Genomic DNA, 24,963 nt, shown 5'->3' with positions numbered 1-24,963 from the left:
ACACACACACACACACACTCAGTATGACACCCTTCCAATGTTGCATTATTTAAAATATTGCCTGTGCACTGAATATACACGACACTCGTAATGGCCCTGGTTCATACAAACAAATGGAGAGTCTAGGAAAATTTGAAATATGCTGTTTGGAGGTTCTTCTCTGTTCTTTATGCTACTTCTATATTTGGCAGAACATTCTGTATACATCGATAACACTGAGCAGAAAAGAGCTGCGATGCATGTGGGAGGTGATTTTTGGTAACAAGTGATCCTGAACACCACTGAGTTGGGCCACTCCTTCTCTGAGACTGTACAGTGGCAGATTTGGCCCGAGGTTTGCATGTGTATGTATTTATGGGATGCATTTTTGGTTTGATGCAGATTTTTGTGTCCGAGCGAGAGGTATGTTTTATTTCCTGCCTCAGCCAGGAGGCTTCTCTCAACATTCCACACAAATTGGTAGAGGAAGGATTGAGTTGCTTATTTCAATTGTGACCTGGCTGTTCTATCTGATTATATGATAAGGGGACTGGACCATTCTGTCCACAGTCTGTTCTCGAATGCATTCCACTCTTTTCCAACAGGACACAGCTGGGATGGACGTGAGCATGTCATTGGTCTCAAGGGGGGACTTACAGGTTCTGTCCTCAGTGGCCTTGCTGGGGATCTCCTCCACGCACTCAGCAGGAAACCAGCCCACATTTCCACGTGCACTGCCTTCCCAGAATCCCCCTTCTCCAACACTGAGAACTGTTCAGGACAGGCAAGGAGGACAAGTGAACATCTTATGAGCATCTGAACAATGCTAGAACAATGCCAGTTTCACCAACAGAAGAGACAGATGATACAATACGCTTCATGCTGACCAGATCCAAATATCCAAATATACATGAGTAGCAGCTAATGTAAAGAAATGACAGCCTGCAGATGGGACCTACCTTTGACTCTGTCGTTCTTGTGAAGGGCAATCTCACCCTCAGCCTGTGGCTGGTAGGACTTGACCACCACATAATGCCGGCCGGGGACAGCGCTGTATAGTTTGCGCTTGGAGCCCGGGGTTTCTGGACCCGGGAGGTGCTCTCTGCTGGGACAGGGACTGGAGAGCAGAGGACAGTTGCATCATTAGAATGTATGTTACAACCAAGCCGAACTCAACACTTTCACATCTGTACTGCTGCCAGAGGAGGGGTGGGAATACCAGCAATGCCGTATGCTCGCGGTAAGAAGAGCAAAGTTAATAATGATTTGGCAATTCTCAACCGCCACTCTTCATCCTCTAAATACTCTATCCTTTTTGCATAGTTTCTGATATTTGCTTCAGTTTTGACAGCTGATGCAACTTTTTTTGTACATTTGTAGTCCAGTCAGCACTTGTGTAGTTGTGTGTAGTCCTGTTTGGTGTTGATTTGTGTTGTTCTGTGTAGACATGATGGAAATCGTATTTGGAAATCGTATTTGGCTTGATTTGATATGATACAGAAAAAAGATGATTTATATACAGAGATTAGCATGATCGGGGGGAAATGAGGTGGTAATGTCAGTGGGGCAGTGGTGGCCTAGCAGGTAAGGAAACGGAGCCGTAATCAAAGGGTTGCTGCACACTGCTGCCCTACTGCTCACTAAGGGTGATGGTTAAAAGCAGAGGACACATATCGCTGTGTCACAGTGTACTGTGCTGCAGTGTTTCACCATAACAATCACTTCATTTTCAAGACAAAAAGCATATCTGGCTTAAAATGATGAACAGAAAACAAAATCATTTAATGCAAGATAACACTAGAATGCTCATATAGCAGGAGAAGGAGATTGCCATTTCCTCGGTTCTTACTGTTATTAAGACATGGCGGTTAGCAGCAGACCATTAACTGCTACTCTTAGTCTCTACAAAAAGCTGTGAAACTTGCCAAAGGGAGCGGTACCGGTCATGTCAGGTACCCAAGCTTTTGCTTAAGGCACTTTTCCTTTTATTTTGTACCTGTAAATGACGGAAATAAAAATGCGATCTTGCTCAAAATACTAAAAGAAATGTGTCACCTTCAACCTCAATACATAATATTGGATGCCAATTATAGAATTATAATACATGTCTGCTTGAAGTTGCTGTCCCACCATCAGTAGTTACAACATTAAAGTTGTTGAATGTAGTGCTGGTTCCTGATTGATAGTGCTGCTGGAAAAAAAAGGTATATAAAAAAAGGTAAATAAAAAAAAAAAAAAAAGTATATGTGCAATGAACAGACATTATATGAAATATTCCATATCATAATACTTATACTATTTATATATTGTTTAGGTTTTGTGGGTCTTAAAACCAATGTCCAACCTTGGTGTAATAAAATTATGGATGATGTTATCAGCAAAGCCAGAGCATCACCATCATGGACCCACAGCTCACAATCCCGGATTATAATAAAAAGCAATGGCGAGCGTTACTCAATGGCTCCACCTCCTGGTTAATTCCATATACAGCACCTATCCCAATTTTCCAGTGGTCTTAGATTCACCCTATTAATTTCATTAATAAGTGCAACTCATTGCTGTACTGATAATCACAGAGATAAAAGCAACATTCAGGAGCTGTTCGACTGAAACATCTAGGTACATCACTTGCATTGTGTCCTAACAAGGATTAAATAGAAAATTTATACACAGAAAATCAACATACAGCTCCAACCACAGCAGCTATTTTATTTCCAGGAACAATATTTGTGCAATCATGTTAAATAAATAACTAAAATGTTTTAGACCCATTGTTAAAATTAATCAAATGTTACAATTACAGTAAATAGTTTTGTGCCTAGCGGGTAACACACTCGCCAATGAACCAGATGACCCAGGTTCAAATCCCACTTACTATCATTGTGTCCCTGAGACACTTAACCTAAAATTGCTCCAGGGGGGACTGTCCCCATAACTACTGATTGTAAGTCACTCTGGATAAGGGTGTCTGATAAATGCTGTAAATGTTGTACTCCAGTGTAGCAGGAGATCACTTTAAATAGGTCCTTCAGCCATCAAGGCAGGATCCGACCCATCAAGGCAGGATCTCCACTAGATGCAGTGGAAGGATGCAGTGACATGGCAGATCAATGGCAGACCCTTTGGATCCTGTAAGTAGTGAGGTGGCGTGTCCTTGGAGCAAATCATGCACAGATGCTAAACATTCATCAGACCAGGACTTGCTCCAATTCTGATGACCATGGTCATAGTAACATGGCAGCGTACACCAGTACGAGAAAGCTGAGCGCAGACACTGCGGAATCACAAGCGATTTACAGAGGAGCACAAATCAAAATAGCTTTTTAATATGACTAATCTGGCACCGCAGGCACAGCTCAGAAAGAAGAGCGGCAGATGATGAAATTGTACACACAAGCCAGAATGCTCCAGTGCAGCAGGAGATCAGGCCTGCAGAGGGATGGGGGCAGGTGAAATTAGGGCAGGGGCCCGTGCACATGTGACCCCTGTGGCCCTGGCTTTGGAAAGCATCTCCCGGGACCCAGGCAATGTCACAGCTAAAAGAAATCTGGCAGCTAACAAGCAGCGTATCTTAAATTAGACTAGTTATATAATGGGCCTTTGTCTTTCCAAAATGACCTAATTTTTTTCTTTGCACAGCGTGTCATGTGACCTAATAGAGCGTCATGACACAGCTAGAGATGAACAGCTGTCACACATTGAAACGTACCGTTCCTGCAAGTGTGCTTCTCTGCATGGACTGGAAACCGGTTTCCATAAACCAGTACATAATGGGCCAATTTCACTTCTGCGGACAGGAGAATCAATAGAAATGAAGTCTGCTAACACTTTGCTTTAATTGGCTGTCTGCAAGTTGGGAATGTGTTGGGGGAGGGCACAAATGGAGAAGGCCCTGCAGGCCAAAGCACTGCCTGGCTGGCAGGTATACTGCGTACTTATTATCAGTGTGATGGGCAATAAAGTAAATCACATATCCAGATGCTTCATACCAAGAAAACACCTGCTGAGTTAATCCGAGGTTTAACCTGGAGCAAAATATTTCTGCAAAATAGTAATCTTTTTAATCCTCCTTCTATCTCTAGAGCTGGATGGCAGTTTTTTTTTTTATTATTGAAATAGCAGGCCATAAGACAAAAATAAAATTAAGGGCTGTGAAAAACTTGGTAAACCCCCCAAGCTCTGCAATGAATCTGGTGCAGCTAAGTTTCAAAGTTTCTGAATAAAGCTGAACATGGCAGGTCATGATGTTCCACATCCCAAACACAGAGAGAAAAAGGTGTTTGACTGGAGTTTGACTGAGTTTTCATCAGCGTGCATTGTGCTTCTTTATCAATGTAATGTATGGCTGCAGTGTGAGGACCCCCATCGCTGTGTGCATTAAACATGAATTCAAATCATGTTTCACATTTGAACATTATATGTGGCTAGTGTACAAGTTGCATCCAAACCTTACCGAGTCTTACCATAATCCCAACTCTGTGACAATTAGGCAGGCTGTACACCACATCTAATTTTGGGAAAATGTCAGAGTGGGCTGATGCATTTATGCTAAACAGGAATCAAGAAATAGGCCCTCCAAGTCTTAGGCATTGGCTGAGCCACATATGCATTAGTCTCACCATAAGTCTATTTTAAAACTGCTGCCGAGGGGAGAGAGAGGGAGTGTGAGAACTTGACAGCCTCTATCCGAATGGAAAAAAGGCATCATGGGATGTGGGATATCTCCTGAAATCATGGTTACAACCCATGAGGGGGAAAAAAGTTTTTCAGGAAAACACAAACCGGATACTCCAACCTCCAAACACGTATATATCAAATGCAGATGTGTCTTATTTTTAAAACACATATAGGAGAAGCTGCAGGATCTCTAAACCACGGCATCCACGCAAGTCTCAGCAATTAAAAAAGAAGAGCAGAGTGGTGATTCTGTTTCTTCTCCCCTCTGTGGTTCAGGGATGTTATCTAATACGCTGTGGAGTAGATGCTGAAACACTCACACACACTATACGGCCAGGGCCATAGCAACCACTGCCGTAACCAAGGACGGTGTCCCGTTTTAACCGCACATACAGGCAACACAGCCAGTAATATATTCTCAGGTCTGCTCCTGGAAAACTGATCAGCTGCCAAACAAATAAATTCGAGTCATAGAAGAGGAACGGTTGAAAAAAAAGAGGAGAGAATAAAGAATAAGGTCAACTACCAGAGGACTCAATACGGTTCCTTTTTAAAATGACATCTAATTAAACGAGTTTCTTTGCATGAGCTGTGACTAATTGGCACCGTGCCCCACTTACTGTCATCAGTCTCCTCCCTACTACAACGCACTCACCACTGAGTGACAAGATTTGCACACCCTCACACACATCTACACAGCCATCGACATGTGCATTTACTGTCTATCTTTCACACCACGACCAGGTTGACATCCATTCAACATTTAGCAGCGGCAAAACAATCAAACATATAGATATATACAGTATTATATACACATATTTGACAAATGCAGTTCTTAAAATGCATTGTAAGGCACAAAGTATACACATTCTCCAAAAAGGAATAAGTATTAGACCAATAAGCGGGACTGCTGAGAGTAGTAGTATCATTTACATCTTAGCAATACCCATTCTACCATTCACGCGGGGTTGAGGAAGGCACAAACGCTCAACATTTTCAAAGTGAGAGATGTGTAATAAACAACGGCGCAATGGCCGGAAAGATAGAAACCGAAATACAAAACACACAGAACAGCAATGTACAACAAAGGAGTGCAGCACACATTAAAGTGAAAGTGTAGTGATTGTCACACGTGATACACAGCAGCACAGCACACTGTGCACACAGTGAAATTTGTCCTCTGCATTTAACCCATCACCCTTGGTGAGCAGTGGGCAGCCATGACAGGCGCCCGGGGAGCAGTGTGTGGGGACGGTGCTTTGCTCAGTGGCACCTCAGTGGTACCTTGGCAGATCGGGATTCGAACCAGCAACCTTCTGACTACGGGGCCGCTTCCTAAACCACTAGGCCACCACTGCCCCCTAAAAGGGTCCTAATAAGCCCAAACTAATGGGCGGGTACCTGTGGGTAATTAGGACCCAAACACACATGTGCATAGGTGCCAGGGCACATTACACTGCAGTTGTGCCCCTTTATATCGTCCAGTTTCTCCTGAAACTGTCAGAGTATCCATTCTAACAAGACACCATCTAAAGATGTTATTCTTATTTCAGCCCATATTATGTTTCAGACTAGAAATGTATGTCCTGAATGTAGGGCAAGTCCTGTCCTATCTAACGAACATATCTGATGACTCGAGATAAATTACAAAAAATATAGCTTCCTAATAGACCCAAAATCAAATGCTAGCATTTAGTTTTGCGTGCGGCAAGTGAGGGTGATCTGACCTGCTGTTACGCTGAGGGGTCTGTCGGCGGGCATTGGTGGCCCCCAAACGCCCCAGTGATGGTGAGCGAGACCGGGCGACGTGGCTTCCACGGCCCATGGTCTTCACGGTACCATTGGGGCTGTTCTGCATCTGCTGGGGCCGGCGAGGGGACAGGCCACGCAAGGTAGAGGTTGCCGGGAAAGGCGAAGGTGAACGGGAGCGTGCGGTTGGCCGACAGATGTTCACGCTCAAGTTGTTGTCGCTGTTTGACCGCAGTAGGACCCGTGGGGCGGCCAGTGTGCTCCGGGGTGAAGGGCGCCTCTCGGGTACGCACGTGGGCACCTCCCGGAAAGGCACTAAAATGACAGAATAAAAAACAAAGACATTATTTTTGCATTGCTTTGAAAGAACAGATTTGGTAATCCATGTAATCCAATAGGTGCTCTCAATTATATTCAGGGGGTGGTAGCAGCCTAGTGCCAAGACTCCAGGGGGACTGTCCCTGTCCCTACTGATGGATAAGGCCATCTTATAAATGCTATAAATGTAAATAATGTATTAAATGTGTATTAAAAAATTATTGAACATCTTAGTCATGTTTGCAGTTATGAATTATTTACTGTAAATTTTATACACATTCTGATATGTATCATTTTTTGTATTTTACTTCATGGCATTTTTTCTGACAGTCAATTGCTCTCATTTGTTTAGATCAACTTAAAGTAAATTCACAAGATTTCAAATATTTGAAAATCAAATTCTAACAGAGAAGACCTTTATATTTACTGTCACTATTATGCAGCAGTTTGCACAGTGTATCAGTCATGTCAAGGTCACATGTCATTGTGATATATATATATAACACAGTCGGTGGTGTCAGGAAAACTGCCTCCAGCTGAACGTTGGTGGTGGACTTCCGCAGAAAAACTGCAATGGGATGACAAGCCCCTCAACTTCAGTTGGACTCCAGTGGAGAGGGTTTCACGTACCTGGGAGGATCTGACATGGTCTGAGCACATCCAGGTTCAGACCAAAAAGGCAAATCAGCGCCTGTACCTGAGACAGTTGAGAAAGTTCAAGGTGTCTTCAGGCACCCAAAGGCTTTCTGCACTGGTGCTGTGGAGAGCATCCTGACACAGGACCTTACAGCTGTGTCCAGGATCCCAAAAGCCCTATACAGGGTGATCCACACTGCAGAACGCTGCTGCAGGTCACCGCTTCCATCTCTGCAGGACATTTACACCAAGAAATGCAGGACCAGGGCCATCAAGCTTGTTGATGACATCCAAACAACAGCTTGAGACAAAAGACTCATCAAGAAGCATCATGGCCAGGACTGAGAGTCTCAGGAGAAATTTTCATCCTCAGGCCATAAGGATGCTGAACCAGGACATGCCACCACACCTCACACCTCCCAACCCGGCCATGTTCATTGTGGTTGTCTGTTCATCTCATCACTACCCCGCAATCTGTCACTACCGGTCATAATCGATGCACAATGCACATTAGTTGGAATCTCTACACTGCAACTCATTTTTCTATTTTTTATTTAGCGTCCACATTCTGCTTTATACTGTGTCAATGCAGTATACTTTGCCATTGTGCAGCGTCTTATGTTCCCTTTGAACATAAATATTTGCTTGAAAGTTTAGGTTTATCTTGATACAATGCTGACAGAAAAAAATTGTAGTGAGAATAGTGCTCTACCAAATCCAGCAGAAAGAGAATGTTTTGCGTAATTTTCACACATGATGTCGTAAATATTACATTTAAACATATTTAAACTGTCCATTTTGAACACTTAACATGTTTAATGAGATCATATAATTTAAAAGAGACATTGAGTTAAGTTGAGAGCCATCCATATAATAGTGAGACGTGGAAGCTAATATCATGAAAATAAAAATGGACCAAGACACCCCACAAGGAAATGTAACATTTTTTTAAAAACATTCCAAGTTCATGTCTTAAACCATTTTAACACCACAGTTGCAATAAAAAAAGAAATAAAACAGAAACTGGACATATAAAGTATTCTATCTAATATAAAATGATATAATTCCCATTCTCTCTCCTCCCATCTCTTCCGCTTACTTTCGCTTTATGTCTTCCTAAGAAATCTTCTTTATGGCATCATCAGTAACTATCACAAATATGATTTTTGTTAGATTCATCTAGGGACCACATCGGCTATTAAACCAAACAGGCATGTAGAAAGAAAGCTGATAAGTGTGCTAGTGAATCTGACATTTCTATACCTATACAATGCACCACGTCTTATAAATCACCTCAAAAATATATCCCCTGAAGTCATACATCTGTCAACAATGAGATCCCTTTGATGTTTTGTAAGTTCTCTGTGAACCATGAACTTTGTTGCAGCGGGAAATGTCAGGAAAACCTATTAAGACCCCTGAGATCCCGGGGGGCAGTGGTTGGCCTAGCAGGTAAGGAAACGGACCCGATAATCAGAAGGTACCACTGAGATGCCACTGAGCAAAGCACCGTCCCCACACACTGCTCCCCGGGCGCCTGTCATGGCTGCCCACTGCTCACCAAGGGTGATGGTTAAAAGCAGAGGACACATTTCGTCCCTGTAACAAGAGTTAAAGAAACGTCTTTAATTAATGCCAGGTATGTATCTGAATGCTGGAATAAAATCAAAAGGTGCTTCAACAAAGAATTACTGTTGTCTTTTTGTACACTATATTCATTTAAACTTTCTTGTTGTACAGGACAATAAAAATTATCTTTGCTGTTTGTTTAACCAAATATGGCACATGGCATATATTATATATTTAATATGGCTCATGGCATATATTAAAAACAAATTTTTATGTGATCAAACTTTCTTTTTGTCTTTTGTTTGATCTTTTGATCTAACATGTACATAAAATGTCTTCATTCCTGTCACGTCCGCGAGCTGACGGGGGAAGGAAGCGCAGAGGCGGGACAAACTGGATTTATTAACATAACGAACGAAAACGGCACGAGGGCCAAAAGCGGTGAAAACAAAGGGGAGAACCAAAACTAACCCAAAAACTAATTGGCATGTGGCGATTGCCAGGAACCGAAAACAGACATAAGGTAAGTAACATGGTCCACATATAAATGTCCACAAGTCCTTATAACCCGGCTCTAGCCATGTACACCTATTTCCAACCACACCTGTTCCATGGCTGGAGCTTTGATGCCAAGTGCGTATCCAATTGTGACAATTCTATTGATTCACCAAAGCCTGATATTAAAACAAAACGTTGTTGGATACCCACAATTCTGTGTTGTACACAAAGTCCTGGTTTATTTTCAAAATGCTGTTAATTAAAATGAAATGAATATGAAATAAAATGAAAAGCAATTCATCAGAGGTACTTATTACCTCCTGGAAAGAAGTGGTTCTACAACATCTTAAGTGCTGTGCTCTATTAGCTCCTTGCACTTTTTGCACTTTACACAAAGAAGAAACTATAAATATGTAGATTCACAGTTTTTTTCTCAATCTGCATAATGCTGCACCTAGTGCCACTTCAAAGTTGGCCCATAATGTAGCATCAGTGTAAAGCGCTGAACAGAAGAACTTCACTTTGTCTCCAGGTATTTCAAGTATAAATCACATAGCACAATGGTACCAGCAGTATAATATTCCGGTGTGTTACTGGGCCATATAAACTGAGGGATCAAGAACTCGCAAAAAGCTAGACAGTTGCGTTGCTCACTTAGTTAAAAACAAACAAGCATGTGGGAGCTATTGTAAATGCAATTTGGAATAGAAAGGAGACATGGCAGCATCAACTGAGGTTAATGGGGTTAAGAGCTATATAATTGTTTCTTCCACTCCATCTGACTGGCCAGCCTAGCAGTGGGAAGCCCACTAAGATAATTGGGTGTGTTGCATTTCCTGCCTGCAGCCACACTTACACTGAGCTGAACTGAGAGGAAATGTAGTGGCCTAATGTTCATGGGCTGCGTTTCACCTCCCGGAGACATGGTGGAAGTGGACAGCGTTTGCAACGCGCTGGACATTATTGTCTTCATGCTGAGCGGAATAGCTGCTGGCACATACAGAGGGCTAGCAGCACATGCCTTCATCACTATTTATAGCCCATCATAATAACAGTGTGGACGACGGCCGAGTGCCATGTGTGTCTGTCAAAAATTCTCCTTGGCAAACAAGCTTCATTCGGCCCTAAGAATAAATACACCCTTCATCTACTAACACCCAGAGGAGCTGGACCAAATGTGACACATACGTAATTACATCAATATAAAACAGCTCAATGAGTGCAAATTGCAAATGTTAAATATGTCCGAGGCAACCTCTTGAGGTATTCCATCGAATAGTTTCAGATCTTTTAAAGATGATGTGATGTTTTCTTCCAGTGTTAATTTAAAGTCATTCTACTCTACACCTTGTACCACTTGACACCACATGCTTAAAAAGCACTCTTTTCCTGGAATGTTCTTCTCCAAACATACCTTTACTCAATGAGGCCAAAAACATCTATATTGTCCAGACAGCATAAAGCATGCTTGGGTATTAGGATTGCTGGAGATGTAGAACTTTGTGATTAGGGTGCAAGGTCATATTTGTTTAGGTTTCACTGCACATCATAATTGAGGAAAATGATACCCCAGAATAGTTTGCTGTCTTCTTGTAGCCTTCTACAGCTTTGGGAGAATCAGTTATTTCATTATTTAAAAATAATATTAAAGAGTTTCTTAGAGGAGCCCATAATACATAATGGTGTGGTGGGGGTTCTGAGCGTTGGAAGTATCCCATGATTGTCCCATCCAGCGTTACCATGATTGATAAATTTCCTTGTATATGTAACTGTATTCACAATATGTTCAGTTATACTGATATGCTAGATTTTGGAAACCTCACTGCTCCTTACTGCACAAGAAATGTTGTTAAATAGGAGTATGTTCCTCCTTCTGGTCTGTATAAGGCTGCTGTCCTGAATGTTCAAAGCTGTTAAAAGCTCTCTTAATGCAGCTTTATCCTTGAGATTTTACACAGTTCAGCATCACACTGTTTCCTCTGTATAAATCACTGCCTTTCTATGAAAGCTTGTCCACAAGTTTCAGGACAATGTACACACAAACACAATCCCCTGTGCTTCAGTCCAGAGGCCACCTGCAAAACCTTCCCCAAAAAATTACAGCAGAAGCTCTTACCTTCTTTTTTGAACGCACTCAGTAGTGACTTCATTGTATCCCTTTCTTTCTCTTCCAAAACTATTCCTTTCCAAAGTCCAGGCTGATTAAGACTGGGAAAAGGTGATGAAGTCTCCCAGCTCCCAGTTGAAGGACATCAGAGGAAGCAGGGAAAGAGGAAAAGTGACACAGACCTCCCCTCATGATGCTGTCTGAAACTGAGGAAGCAGCACACAGCTTCACAAGTCTCTTCTCTCTCTCCTCTCCCTCTCACTGAGCCAAATCCAGCTCAGGTCCATCTCATTCCTCCAGGGTGGCAGGAGAATGACAGATAGGGATGTGTCAATTTTTATCCCATTTCAACACAGAGCTCAACAAATCGCCAATCACAGAGCCACCAACCCCCTTCTGAGTACCAATGTTAATAAAATGAAAAACTGAACACAATCTAAAAATAGTTATTCATAATCTTAAACCAGCTAGTTTCTTCATTCAAAGGAGCAACCAAGCCGATCTAGAGGAAGGGAATTTTCACCCCTCTTCCATGAAACAACTGGGTGAGATACAAACCCCCCAAGTGTTGCTAGGCAACCCACAAGAGGATGTCTAAATTAGTCAGCACAAGTTGCTTGGTTGTGAAATTCGGTATGTGGGGTGTCCTTTCACACCACCAACTCCAAAACCTAATTGGCTTAACAAAAACAAACAGTGTTAGAGGAAACTGAAATTAACTATGAAATGAAAAATTAGAATCCAGAATAAATTCAGTTTCTGATTGAATATATTTAACATATATGTTATCAGAAAAAACGTCAAGTAAATGCCAATCTAGTAATCATTACAACCCCTCAACCACACACACAAAAGAAATGACAAAAACATTAATAATCCACTCTCATATGGTTTACACGATTCACAACCAATGCATTAAAAAGTTCATATTCAACAACGATCGGTAGGGCAGAAGTGTTTTTTCTTTACCCTGATGCAGTGATTTCTGATCATACGAATCAGGAGCCATTGCTTCCGGTCACCAGTTAAGTACATTTTTGATCCATTTCAACAGATAAAATATTGTTTATTCTTAACAGCATTTCTGAAAGATTATTATTTTTACTTCAAGAACATTACATGGTCTTTTAGACAATGCTGAAAAAAGCAAAAAAAAATAAAAATCAATATGCTCAGCTCAAAAAAATCAATATTCTCAGGAGTAACTGAACATATTCAGTGTCTTGTTCTCAAAAAAGTGTATAATAGTGTTGCACGTGAGACTTATTCACTTGTGTAGAGTCAGTTTCTAGTTATCTGTGTCTTTGACAATGGTAACTGACTATTTAAGTTGTGCAGTTATTTTTTTAATGATGTTTTATACAGCTCGCTACCACATAGACCTCCATACCTCCTCCCTCCACTCATATGTTTATCCCTCCATTCTCCCACTGACTAGTTAATTTAACTCTTGAAAAATGAAAGTGAAGTGATCGCGATTTGAACAAGTGACCTTCTGATTCCGGGGCCGCTTCCTTATCCGCTAGGCCACCACTGCCCTGAAAAAAGGTGTCCTCTGCGTTTAACCATCACCCTTGGTGAGCAGTGGGCAGCCATGAAAGGCGCTCAGGGAACAGTGTGTGGGGATGGTGATTTGCTCAGTGGGATTTGAACTGGCAACCTTCTGCTTATAGGGTTGCTTATTACCTGCTAGGCCACCACTGTTCTGTGCACTTAACCACTCTTAACCACTTAACCGCTATACATCATACATAAATTACTTGTAAATTATGTACTCTTGCCAGATTAAGTCAAAATTCACCCAAGAGATAGTGGCCGATCTTCAAAATCTAGATTATTCTCTCTACGCCACCGGGTGATAGAGAGCAGGGCGCATGTGTTGAATTCCTTTGTCTTCGAGGAATGCCTGAACGTCAGCAGGGTTGAATTGAGGTCCATCGGCTGTTGTTATTGTGTTGGGAAGGCCCAAGGACATCCATGACCACCTGAGACATGACAAAACCTGTAAAGGAGACCTCATGCCATATAGAATATCGGTAATAGGAAACTATCAGGAAGCACTGACTATGTGGAATGGCGCAGAGATATCCAGCCGAATGTGATGCCCTCATGAGGCATGGCCAGAATCTCACAGACCCCGTGCCACACAGACCTCATTCCAGCAGGACATTTTATCTCTTATCTGTAACCCAGATTAACCTAATTTAACCTGTAACCTAATTTACACACTCAAGTGCACATGGGTGAAAAGTATAATGTGGGAGGAAAAAAGCTTTTTGATACATATGGCGAAAAAGCTACTGAAACAAATTCAGTACGAGCTGATATTCATTAAATTTGTAGTTATGAATGTATTCCTATTAATTTATACAAGAAACTGGTCATGTAAATTGAACAGAGCATTATTGAGATTATCGCCCAGCAGTCAGGTCAGGGTCTAACATGGAGACAGTAAAATTTTACCAATAACTGGCCAATATAGTAATGAAGGTATTTATTGTAATTTTTCTGTCCCTAATTATAGAATGATCGTGTATGCTGTAAACAACGCCACCACAGCAAAGGAAATATGAATGTATAGTGATGTTGCACATGTTGAAGATTTACATGTATTGATTCCCCACAGGTTGGCCGTGGTTAGTCATAAGAAAATAACTCCTTTAGTGGAGCAGAACAGGGCCAAAATAGAAGCCCCAGTTCAGGGTGTGACAGTTCATGAAATGGTTTGTATTGTGAATCATTGCACAATGGAGTTACCCTGAATTGAACATGCAGAAAATAAAACGTATAATAATAATAATAATAATAATAATAATAATAATAATGCGCATATGTTGGCTTCTCCCCATAGCAGGCTGGACTGTAGCCTATGTAGGTCAGATCCACAGTACGACTCTCTCTAGGGATCATGCAAATTCTCTCTGCAGACAATGCCACATACAGTATACATATTTCAAAAGTGAGCACACTATACAGATCATACACAAAATACAGGTGATATTTTATTTTTGAAAGTATTACTACTGTTATGTATTTTCAAATATTAATCATTTGGACACCCAGAAATTCAGAATAAATAAGAGATGGGTTGCATCCATGACAGGTCTGTGTTCCAACTGGAGCCTCATACACTGGGCAAAAAAACAAATATATGTAATATGTAACAACAATTAAGAATATATATTTTTATGATTTTAAATAGTTATAATTAACTATACCAACAATGCTAAACTACATTTGACACTGACACTTATTAATTTGATAGATCCCTGCTTGAAAATGACAATGACCCAAAATAAACTAAAAATATCACAGGTCTGTACTATAATTGTGGTATCACAATAAAGGAATCAGCATATGCGTAACTCGTAACTCAGAGTTAACGAGGATGAAACAGAAATTGAAATATAAAAATTAAAAGATGATTAACTTGACAGCTTATTTCTTGGTTCCGGTCCCAAGCCTGGGCAAGTAGTGGGGCAGTGGTTAAGGAAGCGGCCCCCTTATCAGTAGGTTGCCGGTTCGAATCCCGATCCGCCAAGGTGCCACTGAGGTGCCACTGAGCAAAGCACCGTCCTCACACACTGCTCCCCGGGCGCCTGTCTTGGCTGCCCACTGTTCACTCAGGGTGATGGGTTAAATGCAGAGGACAAATTTCCCTGTGTGCACCATGTGCTGTGCTGCTGTGTATCACACATGACAATCACTTCACTTTTTTTTTAGGGAAGTAGGGATGGTTGCGACAGGAAGGGAATTTGCCATAAAAAGTCTGCCCAGATCCAATGTGGCGACCCTTGTGGGATGATCTGAAGGACCATCATCAGCTACCAGTCCAAAAATCATTACATTAAAGTACCGTTTTGCTGCTGCTTCAGTCAGTTTTGATTGGAGAGTATATATACTGTTTCTGTTTAACTACATTAGCATAAACGCAAGCCCCATTTTTTTTGGGCATACATTTGCAGCATTTGGAAGACGCTCTTTCCAGAGCGACTTACATAAGTGCTTTAAATATCCATCATTGAAACCCCTTGTTTGGTTCACTAGGACTCTGTAGATACCATTCGCTTAACGACCATTTTTTTCTTTTTTTAATATAGAAAGTGTACGTAAGAGTTATTTTAGTCCAAATATTTTAAAAACAGAAAGGTTTTTAGTTTGCACTCGAAGATCTTTAATGATTGATCCACCACCTATGAGCCAAGACAGAGAAAAGTCTAGATGAATGCTTTCCTAGTACCTTGAGAGATCGAGGTGCAGAGCGAGGAGAGATCTGTCTCCCCTCCTTTGCTTTGCAGGCAAGCATCAGTATTGTAAATCTGATGCGGGCAGCTATAAGAGGCCAGTGGAGGGAATGCAGCAGGGGAATGGTGTGGGAGAATTTGAGAAGGTTCAAAGCAAGGCGTGCAGCAGCGTTCTTGATCAGCTGGAGAGGTCGAGTAGCCCTAAGAGGAAGACCAGCCAGTGAGTTACAGTGGTCCAGTTTGAAGATGACGAGCGATTGGACAGTCTGTGACAGTCTGTAAAAATGGACGAATCCACCTAATTGTTATGTTTGCTATTTGTGAATAACCACGCGGACTCTCGACACGCGGCCTGCTTCTTTTCTCTTTTATTTCCGTATACCCAGAATCCCTTACAGCAACACCCACAACCTGGAACACACACAAAACGCACACTGCCCATGTGCATATGTAACATCCCCCCCCCAGGAGGAACGGCAACAACAAAATATAACTAGGCGACCGGGGTCGACTACCCGGAATGCCAGCATAGCCATGTGGGTTATTCTGCCACATGACAGGCTATGCCCTAACTACGTGGTGTGCTATTCAGTCACATAGTCCTTGAGGTAAGCCGGTCTACAGCGGACACGGACAGGGCGTGGTGATGCTGCACTCGCCCGGCCTCCAGCCTCCACTGGACAGTTCCGTGTATCATCGGGTAGGTCCTCCACTAGGTCCAAGTCACTAGCCATGGAGTAAGGGTCTACGGGGGTGAGCGGTGACACCTTCTTGAGCCGGCTCGCATGCCACTTCGTACTATCAGCCAGGCGGAAAGTGGCCAAGCCCAGCCGCCCCGTAATCTGCACTGGTTCAGACCAAAAGGAAAGGAGCTTGTTGTCCCGGTGAGGCCGACGAACCCTGACCCAATCATGGACTGCCAGACAGGAAGGTGTCACCTTCCGTCGGCGATCAAAGGACTGCTTCATCCGCCGCTGAGAAGCCAAAAACCTGTGACGCAGGGCTGCTGCAGTAAGCGGAGGAGGCTGTGGCCGCAGCCGGTCTAATGGAAGCTGCAGCTCCCTACCCAGCATGAGGAGAGCTGGGGAGACGCCAGTGGTGGAATGGAGAGATGATCTGTAATGAAGCAGGGTGCGCTGCAGGGCTGAGGAAAAGGCCAAGCCATCGGCCAGGTGAGCCCGAACACCGTTCTTCAAGGTCTGGTTAAACCTTTCCACGCCACCATTAGCCTCTGGGTGGTAGAAAGCAGTGCGTGTGTGTCGAATCCCCCTGTCCCAGAGGAATGTCTGAAAATCCATGGAGGTGAACTGAGGCACTTTGTCTGTTGTAATGGTGTTGGGAAGGCCCCACCTTGAGAACAGACAGTCGAGGAACTCCATGGCCGCCTGGGACGTGACCGAGCCTGTGGAGGAGATCTCGGGCTATGTTGAGTACAGGTCATAGGCAACCACAAGAAAACGCTGATGATATGGGACCCCCTGAAATGGCCCACAGATATCCAGCTGAGCGTGCTGCCATGGCCCGGCCGGCCACTGCACAGGTTGCAGTGGTGGAGGTGTGGGAGGGCCCGTCTTTCCACTGACGAGACAAGCTGAGCAGTCCTTCACCGCAAATTCAATATCCCTGTCGATCCCAGGCCACCACACCCTGTCACGGCAGCGCTGCTTGACTTTTACGATGCCTAGGTGTCCCTCATGAGCCATGGCCAGGATGCGAGGTTGTAGGCTGCCAGGGATGACGGCCCTGAGTCCCCTCGCCACACAGACCTCATTCCAACAGGACAGCTCATCTTTAACCCGATGAAATGGCACCAGATCCTTGGGCACTGTGTGTGGCCACCCCTCTCGAATGCAAGTGCAAAGCTGCGATAGCACTGAGTCTTGCGCTGAAGCCAGTTGGAGGTCCTGTAGAGACACAACCTCCCGGAGTGGCCCATGAAGCATGTGGATAAGCTCTGGCTCCAGTATATCCGTGGCTGGGCCTGGGGGAGTGTCTGGAGTGGCCCTGGAAAGGAGGTCTGCCACAACATTGTCCCGGCCAGGGGTAAACAGCGGAGTGAAATTATATTGGAGGAGCCTCTCCGACCAGCGGTGGAGCCGGAGCGGTCTGTGCCCCGTGCCTGAAGATGAGAGTAGGGTCGTTAGGGCCTGATGGTCCGTGCCATACAAGTATATATGCCACCGCTCACACGCCCAGACACAGTCCAGTGCCTCCCGCTCCCCAACTGAATACTTCTGCTCGGCCGGAGTCAGAGACCGGGAGGCAAATGCAATGGGGCGCTCAGAACCATGTTGGCACTGAGAAAGGACGGCACCTAGCGCTACACCAGACGCATCACAGGTCAGAAAAGTAGGGCATGACAGGTCAAAGTGAGCAAGCACCGGTAGTGAGGTAAGCTGGGCCTTTAGCTGACGGATGGCTGAGGAGCAGGCTGAGGACCAGGCCCATGGGGCTCCGGTTTTCAGAAGCGCACGCAAAGGGGCTGTAGTGGCAGAGTATTGAGGGAGAAAACGCAAGTAGTATGCAGTCATTCCAAGAAAGGATGCGAGCTGGGCTGGGCTGGGCTGGAGGGCTCAGGGAGACGTAGAACAGCATCCACGTTAGAATTTAAGGGTGTGATGCCCTCTCCAGACAGGCGAAAGCCCACAAAATCGACCGCTGGCACAGTGAAGACACATTTGTCCCCATTCAGCGTAAGATTGTGACCTGCCAGGATCTTGAAGACGCGGCCCAGGTGCTCATCATGTGATGCGAGGGTTGGACCATGCACCACAATGTCATCCAGATAAATCACTACCCCCGAAACTGCAGCAAAGATGGTGGACATTATTTTCTGGAAGCAGCTAGGGGCAGAGCTGAGACCGAAAGGCATCCTAGTATAGCGGAAGACGCCCATGTGTGTGACAAAAGCGGTCAGGTTGCGGCTCTCGGGATGCAGCGGAACTTGGAGATAACCCTGTCAAAGGTCTAGTTTGGAGAAGACAGTAGAACCATGGAATTTAGCGGCCAGCTCCTCCACAGTAGGCAGCGGGTACTTGTCAGGGACAACAGCTGTGTTGACCGACCTAAATCCACGCACGGCCGGAGAGTCCCGGACTTCTTCCGTGCCAGCACCAGGTTGGAGACCCAGGGTGAAGCATCAATCCGCTCAATTATGCCCAGCTCGAGCAGGTTGTTGAGTTCCGCAGTGACTTCATCACGAAGAGCCAGAGGAAGGCCGCGCAATGGCTGAATGACCGGTCGCACGTCTGGTTTGAGCAAGGGCTGGTGGTTAAATGCGGTGAGGCAGCCCAGGCCAGTGAACAGAGAGGGCCAGCGTTGCTGCCAGGGTGAGCCCACCGTGAGAATGGTGGCACCATCCACATCCAGCAGTGAAAAGCCCAGACTGCTGAACAAGTCCAGACCCATTAGGTTAGCCCCGTGGCGTGAGACGTGAAAAGTAAAAGACGGTAAAGTTACACTCTGATACTGAAGTGGTATGGAAACTGTGCCTACTATGTCTATTTTGGAATTCCCATACCCACTCAGGAGCTCACAGTCAGGGTGGAGGGTATGATGGGAAAAAAACTGCTTGACAGTGGACAGGTTCAGCAAGGAGCCCCTGTATCCAGCAGCAGTGGCAGTGGAACACCAACCAGCCGCAACACAGGAGCAGCCAAGCATTTCATTTGTAAGGGAGGGAACAAGACAACCACATAAGACATGCCGATTGGATAAGGTTGAATTAAACTTCAGCCAAGCCAACCACAGGCAAAGGCGTGTTCAGAGTGGCGAGTTCAAAAGTAGCATTTTTACAGTGGAAGTACAGACACGACTTTTCCCTTTTTTTAATTAAAGGTAAGAATGTATTTGTTGAATGGACATAATGCCCTGGAACTAAGTTTTTATCCAATTTGATAGAGCTCCTCTCTTTGTGTGGCTAACGTGAGCTCCACTAACAAAGTAAAAATGTGTTTAGATGAAAAGTTTAATCACTAAAGAAACACAACTCGGTGTCAGGAAATACGTTCTTCACACTGCATTGTGGCACAAGTGAGAAAAAATGCAAGACAGGTCCCCTTCACTTATGGGGGTCCTGATCACCCAAGCATAATAGGCAGCATCAGGACCCAGCACACAATGTGAAATAGGTACCACCTGGCTAACCCAGTGGCAGCATAGCATCATAGTTCAGCATACCTGCAGGCTTGTTAAGAAAATGAGTTTAGAGGTGTGGACCGGAGCTACAGAGCTACAGTAAGCTTGTGCTCCACACAAGAAGAATACAGCTATGTCAGCCAGGCCTCACTAAAAAGATATTTCAGAGGATCTACGATCAATAATTTACATAAAGGAATGGTTACAAAGTCATTTCAAAGACTTTATAAATGTACCATCAACAGTTGGGCAAACAACCTATAAATAAAATACTTTGGGACTGTGGTTACCCCAAATGCACAATGAAGACTAATCAGTAGGTATTTGTAAAATGTTTCCTGAAGTGATGAGACTAAAATCTTACTATTTGGAAAGAAAATGTGGCTCTATATCTGATGCAAAAAGGGCACTGCATATTATCATGAAAAAAACATCCCAACTGTAGTTTTGGTTTGCTTACTTTGCACTGTATGTAGTTCCCACTCCCCACTGTATGTAAGATTGCTCTCTCTATTAAGTGTAACAAAACATATTGTAACCTAGCAGAATAAGATTTAATTGCTCTCAACTGAGGTGTGTCAAAAGATGGTAAAAGAAATTGGTAAGTGGTTCCTGCCTTTCCTTGCCCGTTTTCCTGCCCTGCCTCCCGCCCTTCCTGTTCCTTGTTGTCTTATTTCACGAATATCGACATCCGTGGATGTTGCAGCTTCGGCTGATCTCACACACATTAACGTCGTGGAAATTCACCAGCCTGGGTTTTCATCTCCACGTACAGGTGCTCGCTGTCCTGCCTCGCTTCGTTTTCATGGCAGAAATGTGTCCTCTGGTTAAAAGCTGTGGGCAGTGAGCAGTGGGCAGCCATGAAAGGCGCCCGAGGAGCAGGGTGTGGGGGCGGTGCTGTTGCTCAGTGGCACCTCGGTGGCGCCTTGGCGATTTGCAATTCGAACCAGCAACCTTCTGATTACGGGACCGCTTCCTTACCCGCTAGGCCACCACTGCCCCCACTGCATTGGTTTATAGGTTTGTTCATGTTTTCTGTTTTTTGGCCCAGTGCACAAAGGCACTAAATAATCACAATTGTTTTTGACCACTATAATTTAAATGCAATTTCTTTCATTTTTGCTGATCATGTAAGAGTTGTTTTTCCACATGGTAAATGACAACACTTGACCCCACAAAAGTAAAGATTTAGAGTTATTTTTTCCTCTTTTAGACATAATTTCAAGGCAGTAAATGCTATCAAAATTCAAGAAAAAGCAAAAGATCTGCTCCCCATTGCACTATGCAGTCATTGTCCTTCACTTGAATCCTGAGGATGAATCCTGAATCCTGAGTTATGTGTACACCTCCATCAATAACCTATCCACAGCATATCAATAGCATATCAATAAGTCCCCCAAAGCAACCACTGCACCATCAGAATCTGAAGGATGTTTTTAGCAAGGCCAAGGCCACTCATCTCCCGCCTCATCAGTCATGGGATTGTAAGATGCCCTCAAGCAGGGCCCTCTATATTCAGTGTTCTCCAGCATTGGCCTTCTTTGTGGGACAGAAAAATGGTGTTATCGTGGTTTGAATGAGGAGCTGCAGTGTTTTCTGGGGTTAGCATTCTCTATTTTAGTATGGTTAAAACTTCACTCATGCCTCTTTTGAAAGAAAAGATCTAGGTGGCATTTGAGGGCCTCAAGACTGATTCACAACTGCCAGATCCAGTGCTGCCATTTGTTGTGGAGGTTGATGCCTCCAAAATGGGTGTAAAGCAAGTGCCACAACAAGATGACACCTCTAAGTTGTGAGTCCTCTGTGATGTGGGACTGTGGGAGTCTGGCAATTAAACTTGCACTGGAGAAGTGGAATGAGCCAAGCTTGTTGGGAGCACTCAAATTCATTCCATCAACTCTACATCCCCCAACTCAAGTCCTGCATCACCTGTCCTGTGGTATCCAGTGGACTGTGAAATATTGTATACATATTATTTGTGATTTGCAATGTTTTTTTTTTATGAATTGTTGTTTATTTGCAAGGCCAAGATGTAATAAACTTCTAGACAAGCCGGCTCAAGCTTGGCCTTCAGACCCAATAAGAATTTCAAAACATAAAGCAAATGCAAGAATAAAAAAAAAAAAAACAATTTTCAATAAATCCAACGTGCTAGCAAATAATATTTTGAAAAGACTGATGTCATTGCTTGATGTTGTATGTTTTAGTAAAAATGTATAATAAAATACGGTTTATTATATCATAATTCATTTGCCAAAATACAGTTACAGGATACAGTTCCACCTATTTAAGCTCACAAAACATTTTGATGACATCTGTGAATGTGGCACCATTACTCCTTAGAGCAGGAAACCAGTGGATGCTGAACGCAACCGTCGCTCTCCAAGCCTGGCTTCAGTTGTGCAGCCCCATTGCCCCGCGAGTGTCCACCCTTACCGGCCGCCACCAGTCCTGGTGTCCTGACAATGCACCCGACCTACTCCTATCTCTCCAGCATCAGAGCTGCTGACAGTTTCCTCCTCTGACACCTATGCTCCCTTGCCGTCAAGCAGTCTGGAGCCAGCTTCACAGGAAGCCCATGCAAATGACCTCGACTCCTGATATTCCTGATAGGATAGGACTGCTGAACCACACATCCTTTGGGGGGGGCACAGTATGGGTTAGGGGAATGCCCAGAGGAACAGTGTTGGCCCAGTGTCCAAGTGCCTCATAGCGGGGAAGGCAGAACACACTGAGACAGAACAAGAAATGGAGAAATAGGTTGGAGCATCGTATTTGTTATAGCAGGGAGGGTACCGCTGACTCTTCAGGCCAACCTCCTTACAAGAAACGGCGGGATAGGTCTCCTGAGTCCCCACGCCCACCTCCTTGCAAAAAGGACTCAATCCCTTCCTGCTTTAATACCATGTGATGCTGGGTATGCCGTTTGTTTTGTCTTGCGTGTTTTTGGCCATTGTGCCGTGTTATTTACTGTGAATGTTTTTTCATGAGACTGTGTGCCTGTCGCACACTGTGACATGACACTATTTATTTTTTAGGTAATTCATTGTTCAACTCTTGCGTTCTCTTTTTAAATGCACTTGTCACTCTGCCATTGTTGATAAGGACCTGTTCTTAATGCTTTGACTTTCTCTATGAAAAAGACGTAATGCTAAATATACAGCTACTTTAGATGCTATGTAAGTTATTGTTATAATATTAATAATAATAATAGTTATTATCATTATTATTAGTAGTAGTAGTAGTAGTAGTAGTAGCAGCAGAAGAATAAATGTTTCCCCAGTACAGTACTAATCTGGTTTGACATCAATACGAATAAGTGTTGAAAATATCCAGATTTTTGTTTTTATAGGACTCACCAGTATCAGTTTCCTTGTGGCTCCTAATGAATTCTGCCAGCTCAAAGTTCCCAGCAATAATCGCCACCTTATGAAAAAATAAAAAATCAGTTAGAAGATTTCCACAATATTTGAAGGTTATGTATGGAGGCTGCAGGTGTACGTGACAGGTCACAGAATCGTTATGCTCTTATGCCGTCATTTCCTGACTTAAGCTTTACGATTGCCTTTTCTTGTGGTTCCCTAATTGCCATATTTGTAAATTCGTTTTTTAGAGTACACTCTAATTCAATCACTAAATATAATGGGACAGTTCTATACAATTTAACATGGTTCTAAACTTGGTACATCCCTTCATCTTAAGTCAACATATTTTTCACTTCATTCTCCAATTCACTCCATTCACTTTACAGAGAAACAGTGTTCAAACTTTCCAGCCACCACATAGTTCACCTATTCGACAAATTCCACCAGTTTGACCACACTTAACCTCCTTCCTCTCATCCCCCTATACTTATCTCCCTTTCAGCCCCGCCCATGACCATTGTTGATGTTAACCTTAGTATGTTGGCATTAGCCTCGATATCATGACTATTTTTGACTCTTAATAATCTCAAATTTCCCCAAATTTCACATAGATAAATTAACCATATTTTCCACCTTCATTCTCACATCTTTAACTTTTATGTCTTTTTATTTTATGTAAAATTAGTTTGTCCACAAACGTTCCTTTTCTATTTCCACTTGTAACTAATGGAATAAATTTGGTATAAATGTAACTTATACCAAAGACTGGGGTCATGCGTGAATGTTTTAGTTTTTGTGTGGACCCACATGCCATGTTTAATTATTAAACCTGTTGTTTGAGAAGTGTATGCATCGAGTATATGCCACGCGTTTCTGACGTTTTTTTCCAATCAAAACAGAAATACAAACATAAGAATCAAAAGTTTATTGAGAAATGCTTGAATTTGCAGAAACTTTTCTAAATAAACTGCACTACAAGATGCAATAGTTTTAGGAGTCTCTTGCAAAAAAAAAATGTGAGGGAAAGGTGAATCACAAGTGAAATTGAAAATTGCAGTGAGAATAAACCAGCACAGTTTTTAGCAGCAATTTTTGTAAGAAAATTTGATACATATTTGCCTGTATAAATGTGTCAACTTTTGGTCCATCTGCTAGAGGTGGGTGGACTAAAAATCTCAGCCAGCAATTTTAAGGCATACCATAAAATGCTATAACAATCAAACAATTAATGCTTGTATTATAAACAGGTGTTAAAATATCAGGATTTCATTAGTCTTCTGCATGTGCCAGTACATGGAAGAAAGGTCAAACATAAAGTGCTTTATGAATATAAAGATTGTGGGTATAGAAGACCTTTTAAACTTATAACAGAACCTACATCTTGTGCTCTTACAAATGACAACTAAACAAACTTTTACACTTCCAAAGACTACCATTTGTCCTCCAGGAGAAAATCACTTCAACATGTACAGATTTGGGTAGTGGGTACAGTGGTCAGAAGCTTACATACAGTCATCAACAACATGAATGTCATGAAAACATTGGGTTTTATTTTCCTTTAAATTGTTGGAATGATTGAATTGAAAAGGGAATATTTAAGGCATGTCACATGACCTAGACATGTAACACGTAATTAAAGAACCCGGATTCTGCTAGCTGCAATGCATTGTCAAAGAAAGTGAAA

At 43.2% G+C, this 24,963-nt stretch overlaps 1 protein-coding gene across 7 annotated transcripts in view; it reads right to left on the bottom strand.

Moving 5' to 3' along the window:
• The window catches only part of shank2b (SH3 and multiple ankyrin repeat domains 2b), an 80,293-nt gene that overhangs the window by 32,059 nt on the left and 23,271 nt on the right, over window positions 1-24,963 (bottom strand). For 6 of the 7 annotated variants that reach the window (XM_028984974.1, XM_028984979.1, XM_028984976.1 and 3 more), the window contains 4 exons: window positions 23,274-23,340; window positions 6,384-6,720; window positions 939-1,096; window positions 637-750 (listed from right to left, as the gene is read on the bottom strand). In XM_028984974.1, coding sequence (XP_028840807.1) covers window positions 637-750; window positions 939-1,096; window positions 6,384-6,720; window positions 23,274-23,340 — 676 coding nt within the window. Of the gene's footprint in view, window positions 1-636; window positions 751-938; window positions 1,097-6,383; window positions 6,721-11,542; window positions 11,733-23,273; window positions 23,341-24,963 lie in introns of those variants that run through there. The other variant, XM_028984981.1, reaches the window with a different exon arrangement.

The sequence above is a fragment of the Denticeps clupeoides genome, chromosome 7, assembly GCF_900700375.1.
Source record: "Denticeps clupeoides chromosome 7, fDenClu1.1, whole genome shotgun sequence".
Lineage (NCBI taxonomy): Eukaryota > Metazoa > Chordata > Actinopteri > Clupeiformes > Denticipitidae > Denticeps > Denticeps clupeoides.
This window is presented reverse-complemented; position numbering and strand designations above follow the sequence as displayed.